General features: G+C 34.0%; 1 protein-coding gene and 1 long non-coding RNA gene across 3 annotated transcripts; both read right to left on the bottom strand.

Moving 5' to 3' along the window:
• Positions 1-965: 965 nt before the first annotated feature.
• Positions 966-6,468, bottom strand: LOC149922228 (uncharacterized). The gene is made up of 2 exons (XR_016477386.1): positions 6,025-6,468; positions 966-1,911 (listed from the first exon to the last, which is right to left on the bottom strand). It is a non-coding gene; the product is annotated as an uncharacterized LOC149922228 (long non-coding RNA).
• A 4,736-nt stretch (positions 6,469-11,204) lies between these two features.
• Positions 11,205-15,240, bottom strand: NPF (neuropeptide F). 2 transcript variants are annotated; one of them, XM_090163584.1, is made up of 4 exons: positions 15,164-15,182; positions 14,871-15,101; positions 12,271-12,352; positions 11,205-11,592 (listed from the first exon to the last, which is right to left on the bottom strand). In XM_090163584.1, exons 2-4 carry the CDS (start codon positions 15,050-15,052, stop codon positions 11,560-11,562), a joined length of 297 nt encoding a protein of 98 aa, XP_090019710.1. In that variant the 5' UTR covers positions 15,053-15,101; positions 15,164-15,182; the 3' UTR covers positions 11,205-11,559. The 2 variants fall into 2 exon arrangements, with proteins under 2 accessions (XP_090019710.1, XP_090019709.1); XM_090163583.1 differs by having other exon boundaries at positions 14,871-15,240.
• Between the last annotated feature and the right edge of the window lie 5,089 nt (positions 15,241-20,329).

The following is a 20,329-nucleotide window of genomic DNA, read 5'->3' as shown; positions in this document are numbered from 1 at the left end:
AGGAAGTGACTCCCTTGGGACGCCATTACCAGAGAACGAGTGCACTAGCCGCGCCGAAATGCTGGGACACTTCGGAATTGACGGGCTCTATCGTCCACACCCCTCGGTAATGATGACTAGATGCTGAACGGACATGCCACGATTAAAAATAGATCACAGACGTACTATCAGAAGTATATAACATAAATCTCTTACCAAAGAAGTATTCATTTCCTGGCCTACTAATTTTATGAACTTGAAACGTGCGTTGTGTGTTTCTAAAACTATTACGTAGATAAAATTAGGTGTAATTTTCAGGGTTCGAAAACCAAAAATCCGACAAGAAAAACCCACTGGGCTTTTTTGAATCCACCCACCTAAAAAAACCCACTTTAAAATCTCAGATTTTAAATGAAAATTCAACTTATTCAATGGGCTGGTTAACTTTAAACTTGATACTTCTACCAGTCCTTTAATTGTTTCAGCTTTGCAGTATCTGTATATTTTTACATATCGTCTAATACAAATATGGAAATTGTATACTAAAATAATAAACCCACCCAAATGAAAAAAACATTAAAAACCCACTGGGTTGGGTTTTTTCGAACCTTGGTAATTTTTACGCTACGCACATATGATGCTATTTGGTAGGAAATTAACTCTTTTTGGAATCAACATCAATCTGGCGAAGATTTCCACCGCAATGCCCTAGATGGACACTTATAATAATTTTATACACTTCTGATACTACTAGTTCCTAATACCATATAATTTATTATTCATGACTTCAGACTGAGGGAGGTTTTAATTTTGAGTAAAGTTAGATGATCTTCTTGTCATCTATGTTTCAAAAATAACTTCATCAAAGAATAAATTTGCATAAAATTGAAAAAAAGGTTTTATTATCAAAGGCGTCATTTAAATGTTTCACAAAAATATAAAAACGGTAAAAGAGCCCTCGTATATTGTGCAATAAAAGTTTCACAAAAATATAAAAAAACAGTAAAAGAGCCCCGTATATTGTGCAATAAACATTACTGTATAAAATTTCACAAAAACATTACTGTATAAAGTTACACAAAACCATTACTGTATAAAGTTTCACAAAAACAAAAAGTATACGAAATCTAAAATAGACCTTAGATTTCGACTTGAAACTTTTCCAAAAAAATTGAAAGAGTTATATATAGTTGTGTACGAATTGTATAAAGTGTAAAAATACATAAATATAAAATAGCTTGTATATAAAAAAGATCACCAATATTTGGCAGTTCCTTTTAAAGGCCCTACAAATCTCATTAATACCTAAAAAAAATAACGAATATATTATAAAGTTCACACATACGCCGCGAGTGAATTTGGCGCTGTGTGTAACTTCCGGGTAACGAAGGTGAGGACTTTCCATCGCAAGGTAATTTTTGATTGAGACCAAGGCCTATTGAACAAGCTTTACTTAGTTTACTTACGGCGAATTAATTACGAATTTTTGAATCGCAAACTAAAATTAACTATTACAAACACTCAATTTGTTTCTGGGGGTACTTATTTTGAAATTTTTGAATAAAAAAAAAGGATTTTAGTGTTGTCACTCATACAACCAACTAAGATAAGTAAACTACTAGGTTATCCTCGTTAGCTGAAGTATACAATGATTGTAGGACCTTTAAACCACGTAGGAACGTTGTAAAATTCAAATACCTAATTTACAATTTCTCCCAAAAATATCAAAAACAAATCGGTTGTTTTTCAAAAATGAGTCTTCTTCAATAATAATGACGGATTGAGCTGACTAGGACGTCTCCCTCTTGAATCGAATGCCGTCGTAGGCCAAACGAATGCATTCCTCGTATTCCCGAACCCGTGCTGACATCTGTTCGCGGGCGTGGGCGTGAAGACGCAAATATCGCATGACGTCTTCGGCGGTAATTTCGTCTGTAATTAAACCACGATATAGAGTAAGTTACCACACATAAGCCTTAATCTTTAGCACGCGATAGATAATTGGTCTATGGGAGGATATAGTTTAAGAAATGCCCCAAAGATATCGATGCAAACATAAGCAATCGATTGCTCAAGTGCGTGGAGCAACCTTGCTGTGGGAGTATCCATTATCTTTGGAATATCGAACGGTTTGGGAGTACGGTTTCATCGGTGGCTGTAGTCCCGATGTTGGTGCCATCTACCAACGGTGGAGGCAACTATATTATTTTACATTAGCTGTCTCCACCGCGTAGAGATGTCTCCAGTGTCAGTTCGATCAAAAACTCTTAGAACTTCCTTTCTCAACTCCGGTAAGCTTAAAATTTCCAAGGTAGATGCTTGTTAAAAGTGGCGAATAAGCCGAATTATTCACGTTGAGTCTCCGATTACTTGAAAATATAATAAAATTAATAAACTCGGTGTCGTTAACCCCTGAGGCTACTCGATCTTCAATTACGAACATCGAGAATGGTAAAAATAATACTGTAATGATGGAAACACAAAATTCACCGTGTTCGTTATAAAACATCTTACTATTAAAATATAAAAAGCCTTTGGTTTAGTGTCTTATATCAGATGTAGATAATATAAAGGATTAACACAAGTTTTTAACATTCAAATTCCTTGACTGTTCTAGATTTTCCCTGATAATTTCTAGATATTTTCCCTGATTTTTATAGCCAACATTTTTATCCTATATTTTAGTAAATGTTTGTAATTTCCCTAACTATTTCCCGAGATTTTTACTATTTATAAAAATTCCTTACTTTTCCCTGACTTATATACCTGTTTTCAAATTCCCATAGTTGTAGAATACTTTTCAAATTCACTGACTTTTAGACTAATTTTCAAATTCACTCACTTTTAGACTATTTTCAAATTTACTGAGTTTTTGACTAATTTTCAAATTTACTGACTGTTTGACTAATTTTCAAATTTACTGACTTTTTGACTAATTTTCAAATTTACTGACTTTTAGACTAATTTTCAAATTTACTGACTGTTTGACTAATTTCAAATTTACTGACTTTTTGACTAATTTTAAAATTTACTGACTTTTTGACTAATTTTCAAATTTACTAACTTTTAGACTAATTTTCAAATTTACTGACTTTTTGACTAATTTTCAAATTTACTGACTCTTAGACTAATTTTCAAATTTACTGAATTGTAGACTAATTGAGTTTTTAATAAATTTTTTAACGCTTCTGCACAAGGAATTTTCATTGTTTTAATCTTAAATTTTAAACATATATTTTGCGCAAGCATAACGCTAATTTACTCAAATATTCTTCATAGACAGTATAAGTAAATTGGACCAAACTAAAATATTCTTCATAGACAGTATACAGTAAATTGGACCAAACTAAAATATTCTTCATAGACAGTATACAGTAAATTGGACCAAACTAAAATATTCTTCATAGACAGTATACAGTAAATTGGACCAAACTAAAATATTCTTCATAGACAGTATACAGTAAATTGGGCCAAACTAAAATATTCTTCATAGACAGTATACAGTAAATTGGACCAAACTAAAATATTCTTCATAGACAGTATACAGTAAATTGGACCAAACTAAAATATTCTTCATAGACAGTATACAGTAAATTGGACCAAACTAAAATATTCTTCATAGACAGTATACAGTAAATTGGACCAAATTATTTACTTATTAAGATAAATGTTTTCACGATGATTATCAGCCACGTACGTGTACAAGATAAGGCATAATGATCATAACAAAGTGCTCAAGGAAGAATTCTTACGTATCTAAGTTGGTTTGAAAATCCACAGAATCCTTTGAAAATTTCGAACCGAATTTTGGTTAACTTCTAACCTGTCATCCCGTGACGCGGGCATACCTTTCCGCGTCTAAAACACGTGATTCTGTAGCCTCACCCATCAAATTAACAAGATTCTATGACCCTTTAGGCTGTAAAAGGCTGTAACCGAATTCATAAGCTACTATACCAGGAAACTATACACTTGGAATGTTCTCCTGATGATTCTCATAGAAATGGGTGTAGTTTAACCGCTTTGGGAGCTTGGTGCCAATGGATTCTTAACATTCCAAATGTTAAATAAATAGTTCGCAGCTACTACCAGAAGTAAAAGAACCGAATTTATGGAAATAGCGCTCAGAATCGGAGGGCGTTTTCAAATAAAAGCTAATTTCCATCCCCGTCTTTTGACGGGGTAGGTACATTTGTTCGAATTTCATTCGTCCGAACCGACGAAATAAAAAATGTTTCAATTGTTCGAATTTGACAACTTGTTTGTTTCATTCGTCCGCATCGGTAGCATCACTTGTCCGAATTCTGTCGCTAAATTAGTATTTCTTATTGCAGTTTTTTTGGGCCCGGATTTTTTTTTAGTGCAAGAATTTAATATAAAAAACTACATTGTAAATATCGTTGTTTGTTCAAGTTGTTTTTTCTTAATTGCTGCTATATCTAGGTTAGGTTAGGTTAGGTTAGGTTAGGTTCACGTTAATGTTACTATTTTCTTATATTACCAATATTTAAAAAAACCAACCAATTCCTAATGTTCGAAAAAACGGACAAACGATTATTCGAACAAATGAAATTCGCCAATAAAGTTAACATAAATTGAACGACTAAATCACCAACAAAAGTTGTGATAAATTTCAAATTCGAGGTCAAAATGGAACAACTTAAGGAAAACGCCTCCAACATGGGCAGTATAGCAGTCTGATAACTTCGGTTCATTTACTTTTACTACTACTCATTGGAAATGATTAGAACACAAAGAATCAGATTTCGCATTAATATTTCATCGGCAGTCTTTCCTACCATAAACCTATAATTATGTTCAATAAGGGTGTCGGTTAACATCATATAGCGAGTTTTAAAATTTCTTGACCTTTCCTTGACGTTTTAGGACTATTTTTAAATTCCCTGACGTTTCAAGAGTATTTCAAATTTCCTAGCGTTTCCCTGACGCCTTAAGATGAATTTCAAATTCCCTCACGTTTCCCTGATGTTTTAAGACTTTTTCCATATTTTCCTGACCTTTCCTTGACGTTTTAGGAGTAATTCTAAATTTCCTCACGTTTCCCTAAAGTTTTAAGATTATTTTCAAATTACCTCACGTTTCCCTAACGTTTTAAGATTATTTTCAAATTACCTCACGTGTCCCTAACGTTTTAAGATTATTTTCAAATTCCCTCACGTTTCCCTGATGTTTTAAGACTAGTTTCATATTTCCTGACCTTTCCTTGACGTTTTAGGACTAATTTTAAATTCCCTGATGTTTTTAGACTATTTCAAATTCCCTCGCGTTTCCCCGACTTTTTTCAAATTCCCTCACGTTTCCTTGTCGTTTTAAGACTACTTTCATATTCCCTTATATTTCCCTGACGTTTTAAAACTATTTTCCAATTCCCTTACGATTTAAGACTTTTTTCAAATTCCCTCACGTTTCCTTGTCGTTTTAAGACTATTTTCAAATTCCCTTATATTTCCCTGACGTTTTAAAACTATTTTCCAATTCCCTTACGATTTAAGACTTTTTTCAAATTCCCTCACGTTTCCTTGTCGTTTTAAGACTATTTTCAAATTCCCTTATATTTCCCTGACGTTTTAAAACTATTTTCCAATTCCCTTACGTTTTAAGACTTTTTTCAAATTCCCTCACGTTTCCTTGTCGTTTTAAGACTATTTTCAAATTCCCTTATATTTCCCTGACGTTTTAAAACTATTTTCCAATTCCCTTACGTTTTAAGACTTTTTTCAAATTCCCTCACGTTTCCTTGTCGTTTTAAGACTATTTTCAAATTCCCTTATATTTCCCTGACGTTTTAAAACTATTTTCCAATTCCCTTACGATTTAAGACTTTTTTCAAATTCCCTCACGTTTCCTTGTCGTTTTAAGACTATTTTCAAATTCCGTGACTTTTAGGTCTATTTTAAAGCTTCCCGACTTTTTCTGACCTCTGTCAACCCTAGAGTACCCTAAAGAAAAATCAATTTTGCCTTAACCAAGCAACTGCGCAAAATGAAAGAATCGCGAACCAATCGTGAAAGGTAGAGTCCTTACTTCTCTTGGTGGCATTCACAATCATCATCAAAGGATTTTCCCCACAGTTGTCCGATCTCTTGCTAACCGGATGCGCGTTCATGTGGGTACAGGAAACCAGCAAAATCAGAAAAATGAAATAAGTCGAGTAACGCATTTTTATGATATGTCGATATTTAAATTTAATTTCCTCTTATTTGGGGTAGAAGCTAGTATATTAGCGCAGGCGTTTGAGAGGTTTCTTTCGAGAGATTCGTTATTCGCGACGGGCTTCTGTACTAATATTAATTTTAACTTAATAACTGGAAAGAATCCAGACTTTGCTCTGAGCCGGCGTAAGTTTGAAAAGCGAATATTTCATTAAAATCAAATTAAGAGCTTTAATAACGCCGAGGCCTATTGTTTGATAGCCGCTGAGAATATTTTGCGTCTTTTCCTCTCAAACCCCATTTGCAAAATGTCTTAATTAATAGCGAGTCTGAAGAAACTTTCGAAATCCCAGCGTTTATCTGTCTGTTCAAACGGTACTTATAAGAGCTTTATCTACAAATAGCCTTAACGGACGTATTTACAAATAATATATACAACGTGAGGACGATATTGTCGTAAATATTAAAGCTTGACATACACGTTTTCAAGGGCCATTATTAAGAATGTATACTGGATAACGGAGAATACGTAAACACCACTCCATTCGCCTCGTGATTTCGCGAAGATAAACCACGCCTCTCAGCCTTTCCTGGCGTAATCGTTCCGGTAAGGCCCGAAGATGATCCGGTACAATCGTAGGCTGTCTGTTGAAAAGCTCCCGGACATCATGAACACATAGGCTACAGTTGAAGTTACTTATTCTCTGTTAACAATAATTAATTCTTGCCAATATGGATTGATGAAAAGTTCTTATCGTTATTAAGATGACATCAACGTCGGCTTTTGTAGGGATAAAAATTAGGCGCGTTTTTACAAGGTTAGGCACTTATAGTCGATTATGAACGGTAATGGCGCCACCGCACTTGAATTTATAATGTCGAAATATGTACAGTAGTGACTTTATCTGCTTTTTCGTTCTAATACTACCCCAAATAAATTATTTCAAGTAGTAGATTTGGAGATAGCATAGAGGTATGTAAGGTTAAGTACCTATTGGGAAAGTTCTGGTTGTTACTGGTAACAACTGATTTTGACAGTCATCCTATAATTGGGTCACGTGACATTATAATGACTAAATAACTAGCAGCATAAGTAGCGTAATGTAAATAAGTATGACATTTAAGAAAAATTATCACCGTACTCATTTTCATAGTAGTTAGTTAATAGAGGTTTAGTTTAGTGTAGAGCCCCCTGGTGTCTAAATACACCCAATAGGAAATACACCACTATCAATGACGATAATTTACTAATATAGTTAGGGGACGGAGTGGTTAGCACTTTCACTTCGCAGCAAGAGGAGCCGGGTTTGATCCTAGCGTTGAGTTTGCAAGTTATCTCCCCACTGGTTTAAGGGGTTTTTCCCGAGTTCTTCGTTTCCTTCATCCAAAATAACTGGTTGAGTGAGTGTAGGGCTCGTGTGGCATGAAGGGCCTGCCACCACACTCCTACGCATTGTAACCCGGCCATGTTAATTAAAGGCAATAAAAGTAGCTAGATAACTTGGGCCTAGGGTGGTGTCTTGGGTATTAGCTTAGCTGATTATTAATCAGCATAGACACCCAGAGGGAGGGTAGGGTACTAAGGCCCCCTTTTTCGAGCTACGCATGCACTAATAAAAGTATGACGTTCCCTCTGTATACTATGTATGAAGTTAGCCAAAATGTCTGCGGGTGCCTATGCTAATCAGTTCAAGTACGACTTGGGCGAGAGGGTCAGTATCGAGAAAAAGTTCTGATAAAAAAACATTAAAGGTACATTACTTCTAGTTATAAGGTTACTTATGCAATCAGGCGAGGCGCAGGTCACTTCCATTTTGGGTGCGTCTTAATCATAGTAAAATGATTAAATCGGGGTAATCGTGATTAAATCAGGGTAATCAAGATTAAAAAATCTAATCAAGATTAGAAAATATAATCACGATTTAAACGAGATTTAATAATTCTAAGCATGATCTAATCTTTTTAATCAGGATTTAATCATTTAAACGAGATTTAATCATTCTAATCATGATCTAATCTCTTTAATTAGATTTAATCATTTTAATCACGATTTAATCAATATAATCGGGAATTTATCATTAAAATCAAAACTAAAGTACGATTTAATCATACTAATCACGATATAATTTTTTTAATCAGGATTTAATCATTTTAATCAGGATTTAATCATTTTAAACAGATTTAATCATTTTAATCAGATTTAATCATTTTAATCAGATTTAATAATTTAATCATGATTAAATCAGATTTAAACATTCTAATCATGATTAAACGTGATTTAATCAACTTAATCGTGATTAAATTGAATTTAATCAAAATAATCACGATTAAATCGGATTTAATCTTTTGAGGGGTGCGTCGTTAATCAAGGAAGTGACCTGCCCCTCACAATCTGGTAATTAATTTAAATACAAAAAGTTGAAATCTCAGTACTCACTAAATTTAAACTCTCCGAATTGTCTTCCTTAAAGGGGAACGGCCAAGCTTTTCCAAATATGGCCTTATTTCCGTATCAAAAGATTAACAAGACGTTCAATATACTAACACGTACCTTTTTTTGTCTTGAAAAAATAGCTTTTGGCCCAAAAAGCTGAAACGAAAAATAACGCCAGGTGTTTGGGTTTGAATTTTCGCCGCCATCTTAGGGGCTGCCGCCCGCGCCCCTAACCCCGTATGAGCGATTTGCGAACTATCCTAACTTTTAAAATCGCGCAATTTAGGCTTAAGTCTCTTATAACTGGTACGCGCCGCGTGTGCAAAACATATTTTTTGCGTCTTCAGCAGCGCGCGCTTTTACGTTGTTTTACTGTCTCACCGACTCCTCACCAGGTGTCGCGGCGGACGCGCGCTTTTCGATTTCCCGAAATTTCTTTATTTTATTAAACATTAACCACTCAATATTTTATGAAGCGGTTTTCGCCTTAAATTTTAGTTTTTCAAGGGCTATAGGGCTATCTAACTGGTTAAAGTTTGACCGTTCCCCTTTAAGAGTGATATTATTCACTTCTGCCATTACTTCTTTGGCGAAACCTTTCGAATATTTTCACGGAAATGATCTAATGATTTTGTATAATATTTGACAATAAATAAAACTTCAGTGGTCTTAAAATTTACTCAATACGCTTCTGACTGATTTTTTTTATCCCTTATTTCTTAAATTTCTGGTCAGAAATGTTATGAGATTGGAATGCTTTATTTGGTTTTTATTCTTATTTAAGTTTATAGTTTTTAGCGTAGACATTTTTTTAATGTGCTATAGGGCTATCTAACTCGTGTCATTCCATGTCAATTCGACTAGCGGAAAATTTGCCTAATTTATAATTTTAATAATATTTTTTCTACGAGTATAGTAGCTTAAGAAAACTAGTTTCCTAAAGATTTAGACTTGTAATTAAATTATTTGAAAAGTTATAATTTTTTTTAATTTTGGGTTATTTTCGATTTTAAATCTTTAAAATGAGTTTTTCTCGAATATTTTGGTATCTAATAGACATATACCAAAGATAATATGCAAATTAAGTATAAATTTAGTGCTGAATCCGAATATGGCAGTCAAATTGCCCTAAAAAAATAACGAAACGAAATAATTGACTACTTGAGGGGTCTAATAGACTCCCAGATTTCGACTTGTACTCTACCTTCAAAAATTTTGAAAATTTTATATTTTTGGCCCAACAGGCTAGTTACTTTAAATTATAAATGGCATCAATGAGAAATTATTTAAAAGCAGTAAAAATAATTATTATAATGAAAAAAAAACACGAAATGAAATACTTTACTATTTGGGGGGTTCAATAGACTCCTAAATATCGACTTCTACTCCACCTCAAATTTTTTTCAAAATTTTATATTTTGGGCCCAACAGGCTAGTTACCTTAAATTATAAATTGCATTAATGATACATTATTTTAAAGCAGAAAAATAATTATTATAATGTTAAAAAAAATACGAAATGAAATACTATTTTTTACTTAATATTTCGAGGCTTTCCGGAGATATAGAAAATTTCAAAGTGTCCGTGGGAAGTAAAAAAGAAATGGAAACATCCACACTCACAGAATTAACACCAGCGAAATTTGTTGCCTGCGTTTACGATTCAAAGATATACTTCGGTGTTTTGGTTGAAATTTCGTAAAATGTTTGCACCCTCCTGGTTTAGTAACATCATACCACTGGCCAAGAAGAGAAACTTGTCGAGGTTAACGGTAATAGCTAGTGTAGGGAGCTGTTGGCTCGCGTGGCATGAAGGGCTTGCCACCACCCTCCTACGCATTGTAACCCGGCCACCTGTTTAAAGGCATTATAATTCGCTAGATGACTTGGGCCTAAGGTGGTGTCTAGCTGATTATTATTATATAAAATTTAAAAAAAAATTGAGGTGGGGTACAAGTCGAAATTTGGGAGTCTATTGAACCCCCCAAATAGTAAAGTATTTCATTTCGTGTTTTTTTATAACATTATAATAATCATTTTTTTCTGCTTTAAAATAATTTCTCATTGATGCTATTTATAATTTAAAGTAACTAGCCTGTTGGGCCAAAAATATAACATTTCCAAAATTTTTTAAGGTGAAGTACAAGTCGAAATCTTTTGGACCCCTCAAGTAGCCAATTATTTCGTTTCGTAATTTTTTTAGCGAAATTTGACCCCCATATTCGGATTCAGCACTAAATTTATACTAAATTTGCTTATTATCTTTGGTATATGTCTATTAGATACCAAAATATTCGAGAGCAACTCATTTTAAAGATTTAAAATCGAAAATACCCCGAAATTAAAAAAAAATTATAACTTTTCAAATAATTTAATTACAAGTCTAAAACTTTGGGAACCTAGTTTTCTTAAGCTACTATACTCGTAGAAAAAATATTATTAAAATTATAAATTAGGCAAATTTTCCGCTAGTCGAATTGACATGGAATGACCCTAAAGCTTGACCGTTCCCCTATAAAACCTTAAAGTAATTACACCCTGGAGACTTCAAAGAAGAAAAAATCAGGACACAATTGTATTCAATAGGACCATTTTTTATTTGATCTCAAAATTGTCCATCAATACACTGATATTAAAATTAACGAATAATGTAAGGAATTTTCAACAGACATATGTTTGTTATATTACGTAGGAGATGTTAAAATAATATAAATTTTTTTAATTCAAAATCTTGGCCGAATTTCGATCGACTTTTTTCTTTTCATTTTTTTCATATAATAACTTTTTCATTATTTTAAATCGACGTTAAATGAAAAATATATATAAGTACTGGAAAAATACCTATACGTAATACGTCCCACTCTCCAGTTTCATTAAACTCCCCTTTCATTTTATTTGAAATAAAAAAAATTATTTTCTTTCATTCTTGAAATGTTTAACTCAAAAAATCTTTCTCTGACGACATTTTTATTTTTTACCTAGTAGACGCTTCGTTGTTCGAAGATTTCTGAAATGAAAAATATTTGATTAGGGTAAAATTCTACTTGAAGGTCGGAAAATGAAAATGAGATGTAGGATGCCATTTAATTAAAGACCGAGAAGAAGAAAACTACGGCTATAATAATAATTATATTAATAATAATAATCAGAATAATAATTGGCTAGGCTAATATCCTTACGGCCAAGCCATCTAGCTACTTTTAATAGCATTAATTTCGGTGGCCGGGTTAGCGTTTAAAAAATGCAAAACATATTATCTAAATCTATAATATCTATCGCGGTAAAACTTTTCAGTGGAAACTAATATTAATTACTTATAAAAAAAATCTGATATTTTTATTTCATCTTTTTAATATTTGGTTATTTTTCTATAGCAATTGAAGAAATATATTCTATGGAAATATTTATAAAACATTCTATAGAATATAGTCTATATAGAAATGCTTGGACCATCTGTAGGAATCCGCAAAAGTTGAGAATAATTTGTTTCTATAGCGAGTTTTAAAAATGGTCATAAAGGATCCTATATTACCTAGTTTATTCGACTAAAGCACGTTCTAACTTCAAGAAATTTTATATTACTTTTAAATTTAAATAAATCGTGAGGTTTGATAAGCCAAAACCCAAACCGCGAGCACGAGCCATTTTTGAAAAATAAATAGAAAAAATAAGATCGAATCCCTACCGAAGTCACGGAAGATGAAGCGTGCGGAGCCTCGGCCATTAAAGGTTGCTTACTAGGACCACTGGAGACGCTCCTTCCAAATCTGAAACGAAATATAGGAAAGTCAAATTAAGAAGAAAGCGGCGTCAATGAAGGGGAATAGGTACAGTCCGACAGTTTTTGTCCACCGATCCCAGGAGGACGTGCACCATCGAAAGATAAAAATATTTGCGCCTAAGGAATTACATAAACACTTTCCTTTTCGTTCGAGGCAACTCGAGCGTAATTAGACTAATCTAGAAAGGACATGGAAAAGAACTTAAAGGATTCCTGGCTTTCCAGATCTTATTGACAAGACACCCATCTACTCAAATAATATCTCAAACTAGGTAAATATAGAAATTAATTTGAATGGGGGGAAAAAACGGAAAAATATCATTCCGTCAAAGTGTCAGTCCTAAAACCCTGGTGGATCGCTTCTCCCTGAACGCGGTAGGCCAAACCCGATTACCGGCATGGTTCAAAACGACTATCGCGACTGTAGAAATGTATCCGCGTAACGTAGCTCAGTTGATGAGGTAAAAAACTAAATATCAAGGCGAGACTCTAATGACGGTGGCGTTTACCCTTAATGGCCTATTTGGATGGGCAAGAATCTGGTGAAAAAAGAACAATCAGATAACGAGCAGAGGGGAAAACCAAATCCAAAAGGGACGATCCGTGAGATTTAAAATAAAAATAAATAATGTTTCCCAAACCAGTAGAGAAAGGATACGTACACGTCCCAAAAGGTTTTCTACTTTAATTACTGTGAAAGGAGTAAAGTCCTGAGAGGATGAGAGTTTGCCAAAGATGAAAGAGAATACCATTAACTTTCTACTAAGAAATAATTCCTAAAGCAAGCCAAGTTTTAACGGCATTAAACATCTTAGACCATTGGCTAGAAGTTTATATTTTAATAATTCACGCGGATTTCCTATCCACCCGACTTTGTAGAATTGTAGTTGATAGTTAAGTTGGGGTCATTAATTTTAAATTACCACCGTCAGTTAAAATTGGCGTCTCCTAAAGCTTCGATAGTTCAATCTGTATTTAGAATTCGAACTAAAATCAATGTGTTTATTTAACCTCCAGAGATTCTAAATTATCAAACGCGCGTCTCTAAATTAAGCATTGTTATTAGTACGGGGGATGTGTTCGTTCAAACGCGCGTCTCTAAATTAAGCGTTGTTATTAGTCAAACGCCTTCGTTCGCGGGATGTCTTCGTGTCCCGTGGATTTGGAAAAGTCTATATAGCTTTCTCACGAATTAAATTTGACAAAGAGACAATGTCGTTCTATTGTTTTTGCTCAACTTTGTAGCGTCATTTCGAAGCGGAAACTAATCTCATTTCGCGACAAATGGCCAAGAGAGGATTACAAGCCCGCTAGCTAGACAATCTCTGATATAACCCCCAGGGGGGAGAGGGGGGTATGTTCCTTAACCGTCGCGGAGGATCAAAGAGTTTACTTCAATGTTCCTCGGGGGACAACGAAAAGTTACGAGACAAAGCCAGCCCGCAATCTCACCGACAGGTGTAATACTTGGAGAAGAAATTGGAACGAATGATCGGAAAACAACCGAAATTGATTTATATTGCCTCAAAACCACCCAGAAAACAATCCCCTTTCTTTCATTCCTAACTCCCAATGCCCGCTTGGGGGTTGAAATAAATAGACCTTTCCCTAAGGATTGGTTGTTCAGCCACCAATAACGTAAAATTTTCTATTGAAGAATACGCCCTATGGCTTCTACCAGGGTCCGCAATTTGCCAGAAATGTACCGGTGATTTATCGCTTATTACGGTGGTACTGGCTCAAATTGAATTATATCGGGATTTCGATTCGTTGCAATTTCTTCTTGGAATTAATATTTTAAAGTGGAATTTCGATAGTTCTTACAATTTATATTTTCCTTCAAATATCCCAATCAAAAATACGACGAACTATTGCTTTATTTTAAACACCAAATTCTAGCCGCGCCTGAAAATTATAATATTGAAATAAAATAACACGTTTTACGACAAAACCAAGATCTACTTAAACAACAACATCACGCATTACACTCCAAGATAAATTTTATTTTAAAAATTACCCAAAAATTGCACTGTATTTATATATTTTAATAATTTGATCAAACCCATAAAGTCTATATAACACCCCAAAGTATAAAGACCAACGATTTTAGGTTAAATTAAAACGTTGGTCTTTCTTACGTCTTTGCGTTTGAAAAGTTATCTTTCCAATCCAATAGTGATTATCGGCAATTCCCACGAATATCCTACTGGCAATGTTGTAATTTCAAACAAAATTAATCTAGCAACATAGTCACAACAATTTCAAACACAAAATAATGCCTAAAAATAAAAAAGAATATTCAAACATCAACATACTTGATTAAGTAAATTTTTAAGTACTAGAGACAATAGCCACAATATAATTCCAATTGTAAATATATTTTGAAGCATTTCGTGCACATCAAACAATTTTAATTCTCACCTAAAATTAGACATTAACTCGCTTCTTTAAAATAATTGAACACTAAACTGCGAATAATGATAAGAACTAGGAGGAAAACTTACCTGGGCCTCGCGGCTTGGGCGTAAAATCTGTCCAGTTGTTCCAAGTACTTAAGGGCTTCGGCCATATTGGCCACCTCGTCCATGGCCGGTTTGGCTTCGGCGACGGAGCCGGCGATGACCACCAGAACTGCCAAAGCGACGGAGGTGGTCAACAGAACCCAGTTGATTTTCAAACTAACCATTTTGCGTTTGAAATTGTAAAATTGAACGAAGTTGGTCAGCTAAGAGAAGCTAAATGAGAGGAACGACAACTGCTTTATCAGAGAGCTAACGCCAAGTGAATTCAAACTGACTCGTTTCGGCTGGAACTATCGGCAGAGTTTGCGAAAACTGGTGCCTGGCAAATTGACCACTTTGTGAGACAGTCCCGTTGAAGTTAGCGGCCTTATATATCCCGGTAGCGTACCACCGAGAGCGCCACCTACAATATTAGATAGTGACACCCCCCCCCGCCCCCCCCCCCCTCAACTGGTGTATGGGAAGCAACCAGCTCAGGCGCAGTTAATTTAAGACTCGCATCCTGGCGTCTTCACCCGAGTTAACAGTACAGTCAAGGTACGGATTCCACCTTACGCACCTTACGCCCGACACCAGGTGAGATCCACGCAACAAAAAAACCTTCTGCCCAGAAACTATCTTCCCCCTTTTCCCTTCCATTACTAAGATAAACCGTCGGTAGTTTATACGGGCAGAGGCTATAACTACGTCAAGTTAAGTTGGTACGACGAAGGCCGCGGTACCCAACGCGCTTGCGAGTCGTTTGTACGACTTAACCGCGTCTTCTTGGCCAAAGGAGTCGGATCTCATATTCGGGAAAAATTACACTAAAAGCCGAACTCTTACCAAACAGAGGGGGGAGAAAAGGGGGAAGGAGCGACAAGCCAATGAAACGAATCCTTAACCGAGCCACTATTGGACGGCCACGACAACGCTTTCCGTCGAACGAAAATTTACGGGCAGAACTTGCGACGGGGGTTAAATGGGGGAGTTCGTTCTGAAATTAAAAACTCGCCTATTGGAATATCTCTAATTGAGCGAAAGATGAATTCGTATTGTTGTTGCCGTAAGTTTAATATGTCTGTTTTCAGTAATTATAAATTTAAGTTATTAGTTCTTCTAAGAATAGATGTTTCTATAAAATTAAATGAGTAAAAAGGAAAAATATATAATATGTTGCTCTTAAGGGGGAAGAATACAGTAAAAGCCTCTTTTTCGTTCAAGCTGAACGTTTCTGTTTTAACAATTATATAATTGAATTATCTTTTTCTTATTAGGCTGAACCTTCCTCTAGTGCTTAAAATAATTTTGATAATTCTAATACTAATAGTTAACGAGATATAAGGTCCTAACTAAAGGGTAGTTTGGGCGCTTGCCCAACTTGTTTATCTCCGGGGGTCCGAATTAAAACGTAATAGCTTAATTATTTTTAAATTTAAAATTGTCAAAATTATTTTAAGCACTAAACAAGAAGCTGTTCTACACTTAAATATTAATTTTATACGTTAAAATACAAAATTACAAGAGTTCGGCTTGAAATAGAGCGAATGTAGACAATGGCCACTGTAGTCTTCCCCCTTAATATTAGCATAGTTAACATAATTACTCATAAGTATGCCACTGTACCTTTATTCCATTCAAATATCTTCACTAACGGTTTGTTTCACCACGAACCTGTAAAAAGGTGGACTACGTTAGATTTTAACCTTTTTATTTTAGTAATTTTGGGAGCCACACTATTGGCTACTAACATATGTATTTAAACCTCTAAATTGAAAAGGAATTTTCGGTGTCGGAATTTTAGTCAGCCCAATGTAGCTTTATTGAAATTTATAAACTCGCTCGGTTTGTGCGGATTTAAGTTAAATAATGAGTAATTTAGAAAAATAAAAGGTTGGGGAAAATGACCAATAAGTGATATCTTTCCGAAAATGGATATTCCACCAGCGTTATTAAAACCCATATCAAGCCTAGAAGAGTTAGGCCTAGGCTCAAAATAATCTGCAAAGACTCCAACCTTGTAGATGCGCCAGAAAAGCTCAATCTGAATTTCAACTATTTTTTCCAATAAACCTGCTTCTTTTATTTGACAATGCAAATTTATTTTAGAACGTGAGTCTCCGAGAACTTCATTAATTTGCAAATTAATTACATTAACAGAACTTGTAGTTCATTTTAGCTCCAAAGCCTTGGTTGTTCAAACCGGTTTGTTTACTAAAATAATGGCCGTCGGTTTATTAGATGTAGAGCTAATTGGGCGACCTCAAATATTATAAGAGACTGTGACGTAACAATTAAGCAAGAAGGCCACATCATTTTATAGAAAGACCTACTTTTCATTTATTTTTGTTGAAATAACTTTTACGGACTAGAAGCGAAATTCACGAGTTCAATTAAGTTGTAAATACTCAATCTATTGTATCTACTACAAACTTATTTGTTATGGCGGTCACGCAGGATTACGTCATGCGAAAGCTATTTTTAAAGTTAAATTTATGATTTTTAACTAATATTTGTCCTGATATTGTTTGGTTTTATGCTTTAAAGTCAGATTTTTAATAGTTGATTTTTAAATATTTCCTGACAAATTGGTTAATAACTTACACGTCAGTAATTTAAATTAATCTTCATTACTTATAATTTTAATTAGTTTAAATAGCCATTTAATTTTAATTAAAATGATTATTTATTTTGGACTACTATTTTCACACTCTATACAGAGGCATCATCAGATCTGCGATTAATTACAATTCAAAAGAGTAGTCCCAAAAATATTTTATTAATTATAATTAAATTAAATAAAAATTACGTAAAAAAATGTAATTTTATTTATTCTTTATTGATAGTTAATTTAATTTTAAAATTTAATTCAGCTTTATGATATAATAATTCTTAATTTAACCTTTGTTTTAAAAAAATCACGAGCTTTAAAATTTCCTTAAAATGTTTACAACTTAGCCATACCAACGAATCCTTAGACGAATAAAATTGGTCGTTGACCACATCAAAAGAACCTTCCTAAGTAAATATTTTCGTCCAATATCTTTACAAACAATGTTACGGAAAATGCCAAAGATTATAAAGTTGCTTTGTAAGCGTACACGTCAGTGTATGATTAAACAAACAAAAGAATTGCTCTTATAAAATGCATTGAATTCTCTCCCTCTCGATATAAAAAACAAAAGAGTGGTTTACCGAACCTGAAGCATTTATATTTCTTTGAATAACCGTATAAGCGATTGCTTCTCTGCTATAAGCGAAAGCCTCATCAATATGCCAAATAAACAATGTTTATTTTGGCCGCTGGAACAAAGGCAAATATAAGATATATAAAAGCCGCTTTTTTGAAGATGAAAATGTCTACGCTAAAAACTATAAACTTAAATAAGAATAAAAACCAAATAAAGCATTCCAATCTCATAACATTTCTGACCAGAAATTTAAGAAATAAGGGATAAAAAAATCAGTCAGAAGCGCATTGAGTAAATTTTAAGACCACTGAAGTTTTATTTATTGTCAAATATTATACAAAATCATTAGATCATTTCCGTGAAAATATTCGAAAGGTTTCGCCAAAGAAGTAATGGCAGAAGTGAATAATATCACTCTTAAAGGGGAACGGTCAAACTTTAACCAGTTAGATAGCCCTATAGCCCTTGAAAAACTAAAATTTAAGGCGAAAACCGCTTCATAAAATATTGAGTGGTTAATGTTTAATAAAATAAAGAAATTTCTGGAAATCGAAAAGCGCGCGTCCGCCGCGACACCTGGTGAGGAGTCGGTGAGACAGTAAGACAACGTTAGGATAGTTCGCAAATTGCTCGTACGGGGTTAGGGGCGCTGGCGGCAGCCCCTAAGATGGCGGCGAAAATTCAAACCCAAACACCTGGCGTTATTTTTCGTTTCAACATTTTGGGCCAAAAGGTATTTTTTCCAGACAAAAAAGGTACGTGTTAGTATATTGAACGTCTTGTTAATCTTTTGATACGGAAATAAGGCCATATTTGGAAAAGCTTGGCCGTTCCCCTTTAAGAAAGAAGGTTATAAAAAGAATTAACCCCGCTCATTTTCCAAAAAGTTACAAGAACATCATAACTGTATGGAGTTATATACTTTTCACCAAAATATATAATTCGCTTTAATGTTTAATTAGAAATTTTTGATAAAAAAAGATTTAAGAAGTTACAAAACGCATTCAACCTTATACATTTAATAATGTTCTCAAACAACTTTTAAGTAGTAGGTCTAAAATACCTACGTAAAAGCCTACAGAAGGGTAAACACCTTTTTAATTCTTTCCACGATCTGGTTTAATGGACGGAGCGGCGATTTTTATAACCTCCTAAAAGATGTCCTTAAGCCTCGGTCAATCGCGTTTGTAAGAGATAAACCACTTCTTTTATGGCCTTTGTTCCACTTAATTCAAACAGAGTGCGAACACGCCTGAAACCAAACGTGCCGTGGAAGAAAAACAACGTTTGTAGGCCTCGAAATACTAATAACGCTGAAAAAGGAATGTGGAATTTCTAATTAAATTTTCGTTCGTAGAAAAATGCCCGTTTAGATTGAGTTGCAAATTGGGATCAGTATTTTTGGAACATTTTTTGTTTAATAAATAATAAAATAATAATAATAGGAGTATTCAAGGTGAACTGACGCAGAACCATGGAGACTAACGTTCGAGGCGAAATCTGTTGCAATACCTGTCGTGATAAATTTAATTAAAATTCAACCCTTTACCGTCGCGCTACCTATCGTGAAGAGATGAAAATAAATAAAAATAAAATAAAATAAAATAAAATAAAATAAAAATTAAATAAAAATAAAAATAATATTAAAATTAAAATTAAACAAATTCAAATACAAATACAAATACAAATACAAATACAAATACAAATACAAATACAAATACCAATACAAATACAAATACCAATACCAATACCAATACCAATACCAATACCAATACCAATACCAATACCAATACCAATACCAATACCAATACCAATACAAATACAAATACAAATACAAATACAAATACAAATACAAATATAAATATAAATATAAATATAAAAAATTACATTATTAAAGTCTAAACCAGGACTGGCCAAATGGTCGATTTGCAGTAAATGGTGATCTCGACCTTGATAATGCCCATCTTGACCTTCAAAATGTGTATCTTTAAAATAAACTAAAATCTTACATTAAAAAATAACTACTAACATAATAATAATAATAATAATAATAATAATCAACTAGGCTAATACCAAAGGCACCACCTTAGGCCTAAGTCATCAAGCGACATTTAAAACCGTTTATTTCAGGAAATTCAGTTAGCCGGGTTACAATGCGTACGAAGGTGGTGGCAAGCCCTTGCCACGCGAGCCAACAGCTCCCTACACTAACTATTACCGTTAACCTCAACAAGTTTTTATGGAAGGGGAAACCGAAGAGCTCAGGGGAAA

The sequence above is a fragment of the Leiobunum rupestre genome, chromosome 11, assembly GCF_980474605.1.
Source record: "Leiobunum rupestre chromosome 11, qqLeiRupe1.1.hap1, whole genome shotgun sequence".
NCBI lineage: Eukaryota > Metazoa > Arthropoda > Arachnida > Opiliones > Sclerosomatidae > Leiobunum > Leiobunum rupestre.
Note: the sequence above shows the minus strand (reverse complement) of the source record. Positions and strands in the feature narration are given on the sequence as shown.